Source organism: Rhinolophus ferrumequinum, chromosome 22 (genome assembly GCF_004115265.2).
Source record: "Rhinolophus ferrumequinum isolate MPI-CBG mRhiFer1 chromosome 22, mRhiFer1_v1.p, whole genome shotgun sequence".
In the NCBI taxonomy this organism is placed as follows: domain Eukaryota; kingdom Metazoa; phylum Chordata; class Mammalia; order Chiroptera; family Rhinolophidae; genus Rhinolophus; species Rhinolophus ferrumequinum.
Window position 1 is genome coordinate 10,554,170 of NC_046305.1, and position 16,915 is coordinate 10,571,084.

At 44.8% G+C, this 16,915-nt stretch overlaps 1 protein-coding gene across 2 annotated transcripts in view; it reads right to left on the reverse strand.

Moving 5' to 3' along the window:
• Window positions 1-16,915, reverse strand: part of ASTN1 (astrotactin 1) — a 291,505-nt gene that overhangs the window by 52,971 nt on the left and 221,619 nt on the right. For both annotated transcript variants that reach the window (XM_033093100.1, XM_033093101.1), the window contains exons 15-16: window positions 16,120-16,224; window positions 13,922-14,110 (exon numbers count right to left, since the gene is read on the reverse strand). In XM_033093100.1, coding sequence (XP_032948991.1) covers window positions 13,922-14,110; window positions 16,120-16,224 — 294 coding nt within the window. The remainder of the gene's footprint in view (window positions 1-13,921; window positions 14,111-16,119; window positions 16,225-16,915) is intronic.

Genomic DNA, 16,915 nt, shown 5'->3' on the forward strand with positions numbered 1-16,915 from the left:
ACAAGCCTCCAGAGCCGTCCCGGTTCCAGCATGCGGACAAACAGACGCAGAGCTCTGAGGCAAGGATGAGGCCTGACCGAGCCTGGTCCAGGTCTGGTTCTGCCACTCTCTGCGGGGCCACAACTAGTGTCTTCACGTTGTGGACCTCCTTTCCTCCCTCTGGAATTCGGGGTGCTGGGCTGCCAGTGGGAGGAGGGGGACAGTCCTACTGCAGGGGCACAAGGTCTGTGGGCAGATGTCCCAGGTGGGGCGTGGTTCTGCTCAACATTCCGAGGGGACAGTACACTCACCCGGAGACACCCCGAGGCGCAGAGCTCTGCTGAGCACGGTGCCCTTCGTGGTTTCACGATTCAAAGTGAAGCCATCGTGACTGAGCACAACTCACCAAACACCCTGCACCAAACAAGGTTATAACATGTAACCTACCTCCCCCTTTCACAGGGTGGTGAGAAATACGGTATATGTGAACGATACTAACATTTGGGAAGTGACAGCGTGTATTATAATTCTCTCCCAGGGCCTCTGCAGTTATAATATTTTGGAGCTCTCTAAGTGAACTAGGCAATGACATTTGACCAGCGGATCTCACGCCCCTGCCCAGCAGGACCAAGTAGCTGCTCTCTGTCTTCTCCACCACGACCTTCCTCTGACCCTGCCGCCTCCTGCTGCGCCTTCAGTCTCTTTGGCTGAACCCCCCAAACTCCCACCTGCCCCCTCCGCCTGACCTCTGACTGTGGGAGCAAGCCAGGGCTTGGTCCTGGGCCCACTCCTTGGCCTGCCCTTTCTCCCTAGGTGAGCTCATCCATTCCGGGGGCTTTAGACACTGGTTGAATTCTGCAGACTCACAGATTCGCATCTCTAGCTTTGAGCTCTCCTCTGAGGTCCAGACCTGCAGATCCAACAGCCTACTTGACTTCTCCACTTGGATGTCTCTATGGAAACTCAAAATGACAAGTCTGCACGAAGCTTTTTACTTCCCACCTTCCCCCAACGTGCTTCAGCCCCTCCGCCGCCACCCCCCCCCAACTTGTAAATGGTACTTCGGCATAATCAGTTGTTCAAGCACATATCTAGGCATCGTCTTGGTTCCTCTTCCCCTGCACCTCCTCCCTCCCCCAGACCCACCCTGCCTTCAAGTTTCTCGGTTCTTCCCTCTCCATGTTCACTGCCTGAGTTACTGCTGCAGGTCTCTAACTGGTGTCCCTGAGTCCACGCTGGCTTCCCTTGACGCTACTCCACCCAGTGCAGGAGGGAGCCTAACAGACATGTGACTGGGGCACTGCAGGGCCTTCCTCTCCGGCACACCGGCCGGGGTTCACGTGGTTCTGCATCACCACGCTGGCCTCTCCAGCTCCTCGCCAGGCCACGGATTGCTCACTCACGCTGCTGCAATCTCACCAGTCCTCCCTACCTCAAGTCTTTGCACTGGCCAGTCCCGCTTCCTGGGATGTCTTTCCTGCAGCAGGTCCTCTACACCTCAGCGTACGTGCCACTCAGGCCTCCCCTGATAACCCTCTCTAGAGTGGGCAGTGCCTCTGTCACCCTCTACCATGGCACCCTCTTCATGACCCTCACGGCCTGAAGTTCCTAATACTTTGTTTGCTCTTTATTTACTTCTTTACATTCTCTCTCTTCCATGTCTGCTCCCTGAGAGCAGAAATCGTGTCTGTCTTACAGTATCACTTGCCCAATGTCTGCACAAGGTGGAAAGTAAATATCCATTGAACGACTGAAAGCATTTAAAAAAAAATGGCCGATTGAATTATAAGAGAGATTGCCTTTGGTTTCAATTTGTTTTTATGTTTCTCTGTACATCATTCATAACCTCTACCAGCCCGTTGAATGCAAGATAGATGCTCTGTACAGGTCCCGACATATTAACTATCCTTGAAGAGAAATACTGGGGCAGTTTTGAGGAATAACATCTCTTCCTTCTACCCAGCCCTGTACCAGAGTGCAGACACCAGGAAAGCTTGAGGGCTGGCGTCCCCTCTTTGTCCGCATCCACATTACTTTGATCAGAAGTGACTATGAATCCCCAGTGAGCAGAATCTATGGCAGCACCTACGGGGACCTGCAAAGAAGTGGGCACAGAGTTCCTTCTCTCTAAAGGCAAAACAGACCAAGTAAAAATACAAGAAGCCATAAACGCCCCAAACACATCAATATATATAGAACCAATTACCACAGTAATTGACTAGGCTTGTAATAAATTGACAGGAAGGCCCAGAGCCATGGAGGCACATTCAAGGAATGACTTTAGAAGTCGCCTCTGTGGAATCAAGCTGACGAAAGAAAAACCCCCAGGAAACAGAAAAATGTCACGGGAGTCCAGGCTGTTGATTTACCCGATTAGGTTGTTTTTCCCCTGTCACTGGCACTCACATTTCACCTACAAAGCACATATTTTCACTGGCAGATTTATTGAGACGTTGAGCTGGAGAAATGCTTCTTTCTACCTTTCTTTTCCTTCCTTTCTGATTTTTTTATCAGCAAAAGCAAAAATATACGAAGGTCTGTTTGAACCCATATGGTTGTTGCGATTGCTCTAGACGGAGGGCTCTTGTGGTATTCAGTTCTGACCACATGGAATGAACGCTGTCCCTTGCCAGACTTACGCAGGTTGACGGGCCGTGTGTGGTTACGACTTAGCCGAGTCATCTATTCCTTTCTAATTAAGGTGGGCTGTAAGGGGAGACCAGTGTGACCACTTTCTGGAGCCCTTGGGCATGAACTTGGTGTAGGGAGGTACTGGTAGTTAGAAACGTGGAATAACAATCACAAATTGGACCTGCACCCATGGCTTTTGGCCAATCCCTAGTATTTAGTCCTCACCCTGATCACGTGGTTTTAATGTCTAGCCTACTCTTCTAATGCCAAATTTCAGGACATGACATTATCCACCCCTCCACCCCCATACACACAACAATCAAACCTGGAGATGTACAGGAGGGATGCTAAAAGGGTGGCTGGTGCCCGGGGGTTGGCGGGGAAGCTGTTTGAGGATGTGTTGCCTTAGACAACATGTTGTCATTTCCCTTGGACAGGACAGAGGGGAGAAAAAGGGCGGCATTCACTCAGTCATTCATTTAGCCAACATTTATTGACTGCCGGCTAGATGCCGTGCACGGTGTGATACATTCCAAGAGACGGGGCATGACGTGGGGCAGCAAGTGATGTGGCCCCAGCCCCTGTGGACCCACTCACACCTCTGAGAATACAAAAGTGTTCCTGGAAAGCAGGCAACTGACAGAAATCAGGAAAAGACAGGAGCCTAAGGAAAACACACAAACTACTGCTATGTTATCTCTCAACCCCAACGTCCAATTCTGGTGGAACTTGGGTGGTTAGGAGGGCCAGCATCCCACCTCTGGGGCACAGGAGGAATCTGCGTCTGCACCTGGATACAGGTGTGCATCCGATGGCACAGGTAAAAGGGAAGGCAGATACAGCTGGGCACGTTCATGAATGTCTCCCCCTTTGCAGAATGCACCTGGTAGCTTCTTTGCACTTAAAAGGCAGTGAACACCCAAGCTTTATCCCCAGGGGTCCTTTCCCACAGAGAGCACATTTTGATAGCTCCTACCCCCTTCCTCACCAAAAAAATAATAAATAAATAATAAATAAATAAATAAAATCCCTCTCATATGCGTGGCAGAAGTCATGCTTGTTTCTTGGTCTTTTCCCAACAAAGGGGCTACAAACTGGGACTGAAAACTGTTGCCAAAGAACGTGATGTTAATCCTGACTTTGGGGTGGTTCGACTCCCCTGCTCCACTCTCCTGCTTAGCAGGTGATTTGTGACTTCTAAAATATCCATCAGTGTTTCTGGGAAGAGCACATTTAACCCAGGGCAAGTTTTATTGATATCTCTTTGAAATTCTTATCAACTGCTATTTTGTTCAAAAATAGTGAGCTGCACTGTAAATTTCATTAAAATAATGCTAATAATAAGAATAGTAATGAGTCAAAAACACACTGAACACTTCCAGAACGCTAGACATTGTGCTTTATATGTAATTCTTGTACGTCGTCCTTACACAATCCTTACTTGTAAGACACGTATGCATAGCCCTGTTTTACAGACATGGAAACTGAGGTTCACAGCCATGAAGGAAACATCTCAGGAGCCACAGCTAATAAAAAACGTTGACTCTGAAGCCTTGCAACAAACAACTACGTTCAACTCCTTTCATCGCAATATCCGTTGCGTTAACCTATTTAGCCTTGAGCCAGGTGTTATTAAATGTCGCTTTCTGTTATCAGAAGTAGGTATCAGGGGCTGAGTATACAGTCACAGGACATTAGAAGTAGAAGAAAGTCTAAGTATCATCTAACTCAAGTTAGTTATTATACAGATGGGAAGACCCCTCTGAATAGGGTTAAGTAATTTACCCACGGTCAGCTGGCTGGCTGACAGAGAGCTCAACCGTGACCGAAACTCCAGGTCTCTTGACTACCCAGCCAGTGTCTTCCCTTCAACATGCTGCCTTTGAATACGATGGGCACCAGAGAGATATTACTGCTTGAGACACAGGCACTCATCCCAAAAGATGTGAGGACCTCGACTGATGTCAAGTTCAGATTTTCACTTTTGATGTCGCGTGTCTCTTGCATCATCATAGATTTTGTAATATTTATCCCAACATAGTTTTCTTTTTTTGCAGAGATAAACTATCAGTTGTGGGATGGAGCCCATAACTTAAGATCAAGATACAAGTCCTGGTAGACAGATGCATTGTATTGTTAAGACTATGGACAAATGTTTATTTCTCTTGGGTCTATATCACCCTGGCCCACCCCCCTGAGCACCGATTTGCATGTTGGATACAATAGGACGGGCTAAACCAATTGCTCCCATCTCAGCTTGCTGCATCTAGGAAAGCAGAGCACGCTTTCCAGAAGCCGTTTCTTCTCTTCATATTCCATCAGAGAACCCAGGTCCCTGTCTTCTCCACAACTATGTTGGTTACCAGCCTAAATATTTACCATGTAACTTCTCCTAGGCTATTCATTATACTAGAAGCTATGAAAATTCAAAAGATTATGAAGCCTTTGTGTTTGCTATTTCCGCTGCCTGCAATGTTATGTCCCCCACATTTTGCATGGCCAGCTCCTTCTTGTCTGACAGGTCTCAGCTCACACTCACCCCCTCAGGACCGGGATGGAGGCTTTTTCTGTGCCTGCCATCTTAATCACCCTCAATCCTCTAGCCAGCCTCTGGTTTTTGTTTCTTCATAGCATCTATCACTAGCAGAATTGCTTTCATGTAGGTGTTACTTGCTACTTTCTGTCTCTCTTCATTAGGCTAGAAGCTCCCTAAAAGTAGGAACGTTTTCTGTGTCATTTACCGTTCAGATGCCAGTGCCTAGAGCAATGTTTAGATATAGAATGTTTTCAATAAACGAATAAATAAGCCCACTGCAAGGAAGCAATCCATCGAGTTGTGAAGACAAAGCTTACGTATTTGGAGTACAGAATAATCTAGAATGCTATCTAATTAACTACTACATTGCATGTTACAGACAACACGTCACTATTATCAGGCCCATAATTATTTGCAAGGAGTTTGCGATCACCACCGGCAGTGTCCCATCAGCTAAAATACCAGCTAGGTTAAAATATGAAAAACTCTGTAACAATTTGCAGTTTCTGAAGGAAGAAAATGGGGGCCTCTTGAATGCTATTTTTAAAAACCTAGAGAGAGAATGCTTGAGATCATCAGATCAGGACAGTATAAAGTTAAAAAAAAAAAAACAAAAAAACCCAGCTTATCACCTTGAATCCTGACAGTGGGCATGTTTCCAATTTCTTTCAGTGCTCAAGGGCTTACGACTGTTCAATTCTGGGCACAAGCCTAATGATCAATGCTTTCATCAGAGAAACGTCCTGGTCCATTCAGGCTAGTCTTCTTGTCTGTGACACTCCTCTGTGGAGAGGACACTAGGACACACCCCTGGAGGCCACGTGCCACGGCTCCGGTGGCTGAAGTCCCTGCACTGGACAGGATGAAGAGAGGTGATGATGGAATCCGCTCTCTGCTGGTCTTTGAGAAAATGATGGAGCCTTTCGATTCAGAATGTGGTCCTTGGATTCGCAGCTTTGGTGTCGTCTGAGAGCTTGTTAGACATGCAGACTCAGAATCTCCATTTTAACAAGTTCCCAGGTGATACACGTGCACAGTAAATTTTGAGATGCTCTATGTATAGGGAAACATACACTACTCCATCAACTATGTCATCATCACAGATCCTGGCCCCGAACTATCACACAACAAAATCAAAAATCCAGCAAACTCAAGGTGAAAGGCAGTGGATCCACCAGGCAGGAAGTGACACCAGGGTTAAGTGCGAAAAGCTATGTACCAAAAGCTTAGCAAAGAGCCTGGCTCCCAGGAAGGGCTCAAAAACAGTCACTGTTTGGCAATATTATTTGCAGGAACTTCCTCCCTCAGCTTCCAGATCCAGTTTGCTCTGGACTCAGCATCAGAGCCTGGGGACTTGAAGTTTCTAATTACATCCTCACACATATGTTTAGGAAAGCTTAGTTTCTTTTCGAAGACTCCGTTTGTGATACCACCAGGCTCGTTTTCAGCAGCGCCTTCATCAGGCCTGTCTGCCTGGCACACAGCTGTCTCCTGTAAACTCCCTCTCTGCTCACTACAGAGCTTTGCATGGAGCAGGCCTTCAGCATATATTTGTTGAATTAATTAATTAATCCTTTAAAGAAAATAGCTATATGCCTTAATTGCTTTGCTACTTGAATGCTAACTTCATCATCGTAAATGTGGGTAAAGAGAGCCTTTGGAGCAGGCTTCAGCCTTAGGGTTTGTAAAACATAAAGCATTCTAGAAATTTAAGTTATTCGTCTTCATTGGGTTTCTATGTTGTATCCCTAACTTAATCAGGTGTTTCTGCCACGAATCACAATTATGCAAGTTAGCCTACGGACTGCTACAGGAGCATTACACACAGAAGACGGGGTCTCCATGGACCAGCACCCACTGACTGCAATCAGAAGGCTGACTGCTGATTCAGCTACTGTTGTGAGTTCAGTCAGAGCAGAAATCTGTTCACAGTCCCGGGGAGACGGACCAACTGAGTCTGTCTTGGGTTCTATTCACGCAAAAATAAAGTGATGGAAAGTGGAAAACATGGCATCCTTTGTGGTAGAAATACAATGCCATGGACGGTTTACTTCTTTCTCTGACTCTAATCTGACTTAAGACTTCTCAGAGCTGGGGAGCCGACTTAAGGGAAAAACAATCAGCTTGTATCTTGGAAGAAGAGGAAGCTATTCTTCTTAGCTTGCCCCATAGAAAGGAAGCAACTGGCTCGGAAAAACACCCAAACAAAACGGAACAAAAGAAAAATAACAGGGAATTTGGGACTAGGAGGTGCAATGGAAAGGCTTATTGCCAACTGTCAATGCAGATAACCCCACTGATACGCACCAAAAGAAACGGCAAGAAAAAGCAATGGCAAAGGTCAGATCTAAAGTAACAATGAAAGTGATATTGGAAAAGGAAAGGAAGAAAGACCCAAGGAAATCCACTTCTGAATGGAGCATAAAAAAAAAGAGGAAAGAATGAAAGAAAGAAAGAGAGAAAGAAAGAAAGAGAAAGAAAAGAAAAGAAAAGAAAAGAAAAGAAAATGTACTGTGCTTAGTATGTCAGGTGGAAGATTAAATTTAAACCCTTGGAAGTTCTTATTTGCAGAAGGTTCATTTTTTTTTTTTGGTCACTTCTCTGGAACCTATAGATCTAAAGCTCTTTCCTAGTTTCTTCTGAAGTAAGAACAAAATAAAGGGTCTGTTCTTTCAACAAACGTGGTTGCTAATTATACATCAGGCACTGTTTCAGGAACGAAGACTCAAAGATAAACAAGAAATGGTCAGATTATTCCGTACTTCCTCCCACGTTTCTATCCAAAGTTCAGCTCACTGTAGATACAATTGTACATTTTGATTTTTTTCCTGTTAACTTCATAAGTCTTCACTCAAGGTAAACACAAAATTTTCAGAATATATTTTTCTGTGTTTTAAAAGAGTTTTATTATAAAAGCAGCACATGCCTATTGTGGCAAAAGCAATACAGAAGTTTTTAGTATATATAGAAAAAAATTCTTACCCCATACCTCTAATCTGGAATATATACACACACACACACACATACCAGGGGTGCCAAAATAATGTATACAAGTGGACACTTTGGTCAGCGTTGCCCAAGCAGTAGTTCGCCATAATCAGAAGTGTCTGGACGCTGATGGTAACCACTTTGAACACCTCTTGTAATTGCAGAAGTCACACGTGACTTGTATTCATCTTTTGTTATTGATATATATTGAATATTACAATTTTAATAGTTTTCCTTTATTAAAATGTGTATGCATTATTTTGGCACCATCTGTATATACAGTGAGAGAGAGGCTAAAAGATGATATATATTTATATATGTGTATAGGTGAATATATTTAGATATATATAAATTTTTTAAAACAGACAAGACCCTGATATATTTACTCTTCTGCAACTTGCTTTGTCCACTTCCAAATGGCTAGAAATAGAATATCTCAGAATGGACAGACAATACACTGGTAGCAATGCTTGCCTGGTTGCCTCTGGGAAGTGGAACTAGATTACTAGGAAGAGTGGGAGAAAGAGGTATTTTTCACTTTATTCTCTTTTATACATTTTGAATTTTTTTTATATAAATAAACTTTTTAAATTAAAAAAATAAGAGAGAGAGAAACATGGCAAGTGCTGTCAAGTCCACTGCCATGGTAGACAGGCAAACAGGGAGATGACAATACAGGGCCATGTGAAGAACGCTGCCAAAGGATACATAAAGGACCTATGGGAGCAGGAAACAGGCAGCAAAGAACTCTGCCCAGAGCATGAGGGAAGGCTTGGTGGAAGTGGTGACATGTGAGCTGGCTCTTGAAGAGCAGAAAAAAAAGACATGGTAGAACGGAGGGAGAATAGAGGAAAGGGTTAGATTGGCAGGGCATGCACAAAGTCTTAGAAGTGAGGAAAAGGCTCAATGCCTTCTTCCAAACCAGTGGGAAACTTGATCCAGAGTTGGAGCCTGACACTAGGGCATGGTCTCATTTAATTGCAAATGGCAGTTTATAGAGCTGAAGGGGGCAATGAAAAACAACGACAGCAAGAACCAGAGCCAGGAAGACTAATTTGCTGATCCTAAGGTCCCACGGAAAGAGGAAAATCTTCCCAGAAATTGGGCAACTGAACAGACTCCAGGAAAAGGAGAAAAACAAAGTTGCAAGAGGTGGGCAAGAGAGGGACTGAAAAGAAAATTTCTAAGTGAGAGAGAGTAGTTGTGGAGAGTCTAGAGAGCATATCTATGGCCTTAGACTGGGGTAGGGAGGGCGTCTCTGAGGCCGTACAGTGTCTGGAGGCTAATGCAAGGGTTAGGGATGGACAGTAAGGATGGATTTGCCTTGTCCCATCAGAGTGGAGGATGCTTGGGATGGGGTGTGGTCGGTAATGCGACAGCTAGAGAGGGCAGCGGATGTGGCAGGCTGAATAATGACTCCCAAAGATGCCCAGATCCTAATTCCCGGGACCCGGGAATGCCACCTGTGAATGGTAAAAGGGATTTTGCAGATACGCTTAAACTGAGACTCTTGAGATGGGGAGGCCATCCGGGATTACCTGAGTGAGCCCCATGTAATCAAAAGGGTCCTTATAAGAGGAGTCAGGAGGAGTCAGAGAGACGGCCATGTGCCTCAGAGTTAGGAATGATGCACTTTGAAGATGGAGAAAGGGACCATGAGGCCCTTCATGGAATACAGGTAGCCTCTAGAAGCTGGAAATGGCAAGGACAGAAGGAACCAACTCTACTGATACCTCGTTTAGCCCATTGAAGCTGATTTTGGACCTCTGCCCCCCAGAACTGTCAAAAAATAAATTTATGTTGTTTTCAGCCCCACGTTTGTGGTAATTTGTTACGGCAAACATAGGAAACAAATACAAGGAGTGAAGTCATTTTCATGCCAAGAAGGCAGGGAGGAATTAGTGAAGGGCTTCCAGCTGAACAGTCACATTATTAAGTTTACAAAAGGTAACAGATGGTAAAATGGAGAATGGACTAGAATGGCAGGAAACTGAAGAAAAAGCGACGCATAAGGATGCTGTTTCAATACTTCTTATGAGAGCTGATACCGCAAACGCATACAATTTTGGGAACTGGACAGGAGAAGACACCCGCTGAAGACACATTTAGTTGGTAAAAAGAACAGAACTGTGTAAATAAATGGCTGAATGCCGAGGATGGAGGAGAGCATCAAGGACTCCTCACGTTGCATTCGGACCCATCACTGTAGTTCAGGAATCTACCAGTGGATGTAGAGAAAAGAAATGTTGATCATTGAGGTGCCTGTAGCATATCCCATAGGAACGCTAAACGCTACGGGGTAAATGAGGTTTTGAATCTTAGGGAAAAGGGAAGGATTAGAAATGCAGGTTGAGGTAGATAATCACCCAGAAACAGTGAAGAAGACATGAACGTTAAGAATGAAATCCTGGAAAAAGGCCAAAATGTAAATGATTTCTTTACAGAAGCAAGGGCAGAAAAGAATGAGAAATAAAGGCCAAAGTTTTTGTCAAGAGAATCTGGACAGAATAGCGCCAGGGACACTGAGGGAAGAGAGAATTTTCAAGAAGGCAGACCTGGTCAAGAGGAACAAATTCTTTAGCTGAGATAGCTAAAATGGTCACAGAAAAGAAACGTGAACCTCTGATTAAGAAGCTTTCATTTCCTTCTCCACAGCTATTTCTGTAGAGCGAAGTGGTTGAAAGAAATAATTTGAAGAGTGAAAAGAACTTGAGGAAGTAAAGAAAAGGCATATAAACTACCTGCTCAAGAAATGAGACGGGATATATTGAAAGGAAACAGTGGTACGAGTTGCATGTTTATAAAACTGCTATTTTGGGGGAAGGTATAAGGTTGATAAAGGATAATTCAGTGGCTGAAGAGGTTGTAAAGATTAAAACGGAGGCTAAGGAATGGGTGAGGTTGAGGAGGAAGCAGAGGGAGGAGAGAAAGGGTACTGGTGGAGAGGTTAGCCTGAAGAGGAGAACCCCACTACATTTTCTGAAGCAGGAGGGCAAATGACGAGGAGAGAAGATAATGTAAGTTTAGACGTGAAGAGAGGGGAGGTTGGGAAATTGCATTTTTGAGAGTCTTTATTGGCTCTGTTAAAAAAAAAAAAATTAAGACAGGCAAAGAGTAAACACTGAGAAATGGAAGTACATTTTTCACCGGCTTTCGTCAGTCAGAATTATCTAGAGACAGCTGCTCTCACATGTTGGTATGGCCAAACCAAAGGATGGCAGTATGACAAATACGGGTCTGTTGGATGGAAGGTGGTCTTCTGAAGAACCAGCCCAAAATATCCATCCCTGCATTTTCATCAGTCAAGCATAAGTAAAACACGTGACAGGTGTATCATAAAACGCAGGCGGAAAATCACCACATCAGAAGGGCTTTCCCACCAGCAACAACAACAACAAACAAACAATTATTGAGGGCTTACCACATGCTGTGTTAGACCCTGGAAGGCGGAAGTTGCCTAAGGCATGGAACCGACCCTCGAGAAGTTTTGCGGTGATATGTAGAGAGAAGAGGAGAATCTTTATTCAAGTGCCTGACCTGAGAAAGCTTCTCACATACAGGAGGATTCACAGGACCCCTACACTGTCAGAGCTGGACACCACCACAGAGGGCACTACAAGTGAGGTCCCAGTAGTTAACTGACTAAACAAAAGTCACCTGGCAGATTCTAGAACCTCAACCCTTAAGTCCTGTGTTCTTTCGATTTCATTTCACTCCCGATCAACCTTGCCTGTTGAATCTCGTATGCAATTTTAGGTATCTGAGCATAGATACAAAAATAAAGACCAGAAGAACCCTTCCACAAGGAGGTTTCTAAAGTTAGAACAGGCAAAAACGTATAATCAAAGGACTCGAGTCCAAAAAGGTGTCACTTTGATGTTGAGGTAGGTATAGCTCTCTCAGAACACTTGTTACCACTAGTATATAAATCCCATTCCAGACCAATCCTCTCAGAGTGCAGAAAAGCAAAAGAAAAATCTTCCTTTGTCTTACAGACTTACGATTCTTCATCAGTAGCGTGCCTTCATGCAGGCTTTTGGAATAAAAGGAAATGAGTGCTTGGAGAGGAGAAACATATTTAAGAGCAAAAATCGGACCAACCAATAAGAAAGATAAACGCTAGGACATAGAAGGCTCAGATGTGGGGGACGGTATACTCGAACAATTGAGACATTAAAATAGACATACTAAAACATTTGACTATCTTGTAAGATCAATAACAAGCAAAGGGTTGGATACATCGGATTTATAAGAACTAAAGTCAACAGTTGAACTGGGACAAAACTAGGTCCTGAGTGGCAAGAACAGCTTCATGAGGGGTACGGCCTGGTGCCAAGGCCATGGGCAAGTTTCCCTCCTAGGCTCAACGTTTAACCTTAAGGACACTGCAGTGCTCAAGAAAGAAGCAAAAACAAACAAACAAACAAAAACACAGAAAAAAGCAAGGGGCCAGAGCAGGAGTTCTGGGGCAGGTCAGACTCTCATCTGCCAGCAGTCCCAAGAGCTGGCAATCCTTGAATTACTGGCAAACAGAAATAGAGGAGGAGTTAGCCTTTTGGTTTAGTCACTAGGCTGTGGCATGGAAACATCAGAAAGCTTTGCCAGCTGGAAACGGTCTTATCTCTATTTGCTTACATTACACTCCTTTCTTGGCAAATTGGAATCAGAGCAATTTGAAGATGCTCAAGTTTGAAAGAACAGAACCCTGTGGTTGTGGAGCTTGGGGGACATGGCTGCAGCAACTCCAGCCCAGACACAAGTTTTTTGCTTCTTCTGGAAGAAAATGCCCAGAAGACAGACTTTCATGCCTCTGTTACCTCTGAAGCAAGATAAACAGGAGTATGTGTGGAGCTCAGAGAACCTAGAGCATCTCAGCCACGGGGGACCCTTTTCCCCACTGCAGCACTGCTGACACCAGAGGGTCCCTCGCCTCAGAGGGACCCGTGATCATTCAATTTTAGGACGACCTACTTCTTGAGTTTTTATTGTGCTAATTTCATCACACGCCCTTTAGCGACTCACACATCCATAACGGGGCCTCATCAGGATGCCAGGAGGATTAGCTCAGGAGAAGAAATTCCACAAATGGCAATTCTAAGCCAGTCTTGGTTGATCGGAATACAGATTTACCCGCCAGTCCTCCTCCAATGCCAGGAGGTGAATCCAGAAGGTTTGAAAAATCCCAAATTCTTATGCTTACGTGGGTTGAATACTAATTTGCCATCAAACAGTGGACAAGGATGCATCTGTGAGGCTGTTATCTAGAACCATATAAACACTGGGGCCAGCGGAAATTTCCTCGTAGCACAAATCTGTAGGAAAATGAGCCCACTGTGTTTACATGGCAGGAGGCAGTTTACTGTGTCGTTACTGTAAGGGGTTGCCGGCCAGCACGGGTTGGGATTGCCGGAGGCAGGAAGTAGCAGGAGACTGTAACACTCTCTTCTTTTCCCTTACTCCATGAGAACATTGGAATTTGCTGCCCCGGCTAGGGAAGCAGAAGGCATGGTAGCCAGTTAAAACCTGTAGAGGGTTGTCTACGACAACTAACAGTGACCATATGATCTTGATGCCATCCTGCATCTGAAGTGTCCCCCAGACACCCCCACATTGCGATTTGGTTTTAGCAGCCAAACCGTGGTAATTTTAGGGACGGGCACAGAGCATCACGGCGACATCTGAATGAGTCCTTCATCTATAGACGCCTTAAGTTTGGTCCCCTGCCTTGCACCGAGGCAGCCAGGACTTGCCTGGGGTGTCAAAGTTGTTCATAAGCAAGCCACTCACCTTTGCTGATGTCCTCGTATTCCAGCCAGAGTCGCCGTTGGACCTGCTTGTTTGGGTACCAGATAGAACAGGACTCCTCAAAGCCGTAGATGGCTTCCTGGATGTAATGATTGCCGAACTGGTCCAATAAGGCCACAAAATCCCCACGAGAGGTAGCCCCATCCAGGGAATGCAGAGCATTGTTGAGGGCTACGGAGAAACATCACCCAAGAGGGACAGTGAGGATTCCCAATACGGGTGCCTGGGTCCCCAGGCCATTCAACCTCAAGTATGGAAGTCACTAGGTGGCCCAAAATGAGCTGGAGAGCTGGCGGGAACTACTATCAGGTGAGTGTTTCCATTCGGCTAAATCAGACCTTTCAGTTCGGAAATGAAGTATCCGTGTAAGTCAGTTGGCTATGTCATTCACCTCGTACAACTTAGGGAGCCCCTGCTTAAATCAATGCTTTTTTTTTTTTTTTTCAAATCACCAGTCATGACAATAAATTAATTTAACAAACTGAAATAATGCATTTGAAGAGAAAAAACAAAGAGTGAAAAAGAATAGCATAGTGTGAAACAGAAAAACAAGTACCAGCAGAGAACGTTTCACATTGTAAGACGAAGTATCGCTTCATGGAACTTGTGTTGTGTGTATGTGGGAGAGTGCCCATGGACAAGGTCAGGGTGTAAAATATATTCTAACTGTGGGTAGAGACCGAGAAACTTTGCAGAATATCACCTTCAGGCATAGAAACTGGGAAGGGGAAGATAATGGAAGAAGAAAAGTCAGAAAAGTGAGTAATGCACTGCTTATATTTATTTCAAAAAATCAAAAGTATAAGGACTGGGAAACGGGCAAAGGTAAGAAAGAACCTGTTTGCCTTTCCCCCTGCCACATCTCCTTGGGTTTGCTTTTCCTGTTTAAGAGACTTGTATTTGTTGGAAAGATGGCCTATGGCCAATTTTCTAAATCCAATACCTTCTGAACCCGGCCAGCTTTATACAGTCCTTCTTCATACAGCCCCACACACCTGTACTGGCAGGAAAAGGCAGAGACCCCAAGTACAGAAGTCCACGTCACCCTCAATGCCATGGGTGGCTTTGAAAGGCACGTGGCAGTAGAGATATCTGAATTCTAACCTCCTGATACGCACAGCACCTGTGTGAGGTGCAAACTGAGTGTGTGTCCTCACTCCTCTTCATAACTCTTTGCCTGACCCCTACCCTGTGTCTCTCTCCTGTTGGCCCTTAGCTCCACCTCCCTGTGGTGGACCCTAAGACCCTTAGGGTCTCCTTGTCTTACCGTCCTGTGCCAACAATGTCACCTGAATCTAGTTACCCTTTCAGCCAACACAGGGAAGCTAGATTCTGACGTGGAAACGTCAGGTCTGGAATATTCCTTAGATAGCGTCAGAGAAAGGAGTTGAGTAATGTTCTCCTAGTCCATGGGGCTGAGGTGGAATAGCGATGTAAACTGATATTAAGGCTGTGTTTAAAGAAATTTTCTCTTTCACAAACAGCACATTGGACTTGCAATGTGCAAAACTTGATTCAAGGTATTTACCACCAAAATTTGAAGAATACTAGACAGCTTGCTGTTCTGTTTTAGAAAAATTTGTCCTAAGTTTCAAATTCACTACTCCTTAACTTACTAGATCTCTCTCTCTCTGTTATCTATTTATCTATCCATCCATCCATCCATCCATCCATCCATCCATCCATCCATCCATCCATCCATCTTGCTCTCTTGCTCTTTAGTAACTGTAAGCTGTTTTCTATTTTTCCTCCCCCACCCCTCTTTCTTGCTCTCATTTCCTTATTTGCTTCATTGCATGGAACCTCTAAGTTATGCTCTTTGCATTTGGAAAATTTTATTCTGTCGACTTATAGAAAATCTGCTTTTGCATATCCTCTCTACACAGTGCGTGACCCCAGGGAAACATGATAAAGTAGATGTTTATCTTCAGTGGTGCCTGTCTTGCTCTTTCCATCTCTTCTATAGTCCAAGATAAAACTTGCAATGGGATCTCTATATAGAAAAGGGCCCAGTTCCAGCCACTTGCCATTCAGAGTGACTCTGAGTGAACAGGCTGTGCTCCACGTGGTGGTGGCATATTAAACTGTGTCTTCAACAATGGGAAGAAAGGTCCGTGCCCTTGGAAAGGAACACCATGCCCCGGAAGCAGATGAGAGGGACTGTTTGCTGCTATGCTTACCCTGAGAGACGGTCACTTGGTTGAGTTTGATGTGGTACATCACAGACCGGACCTTCCAGTGCTGCAGCACGGGGTATCCAGACACCTCACTGAAGTTCACCATCCCTGGGGACAGAGGACACGTGGGCTCAGTGTGTGTAATTGACTCAAAAGTCCCAGATCTATTGGGTCAGGGGAGGGGAGCGGGGACTGTGAGAAAACGAGAACATGTTCTTTGACGGATTCAATTTCTGGAATCACAGTAACAACAGCTATCATTTGTTGAACCCTTACCCTGTGCCAGGCATTTTGCTTTGCACTTTGCGTCTATAAAGTCACTTGATCCTTGTGAGATAGGTGTTATTATTTGCATTTTATAAATAGGAGGCTGAGGCTCAGGGCAGGTGTTTGCAGAAGGGCTCTGGGCTGCCAGGTAGAGCCAGGACGGCATCCCACTTGTGTCTGAGACAGGGTGGGGTTCCTAACCATGCTACTAGAATAATCCCTTAATAAATCTCTGTGGAACTTCAGGCTTACTGTAACACACCAGATTTGTGCTCTCTTTAAGAGTTGCGGTAATTGGCTCCGATCACGTACCTGATAACATTGATTTTTCTGTCCCATTTAACTGATTTGTGTTCAGTATTTAAGTTTTAATTACTCTGAATTGATGATGCTTACTTCTTCTTTACCAGGAAGGACAGTGTCAGTGTGAGTAGGTGAAGGGACAGAGACAGCCGTATATTGAGGGCCATCTATGTGACAGACACGGAGATAAACACTTTATCTGTGGTCCTCCTTTCACTGATGGGAAAAC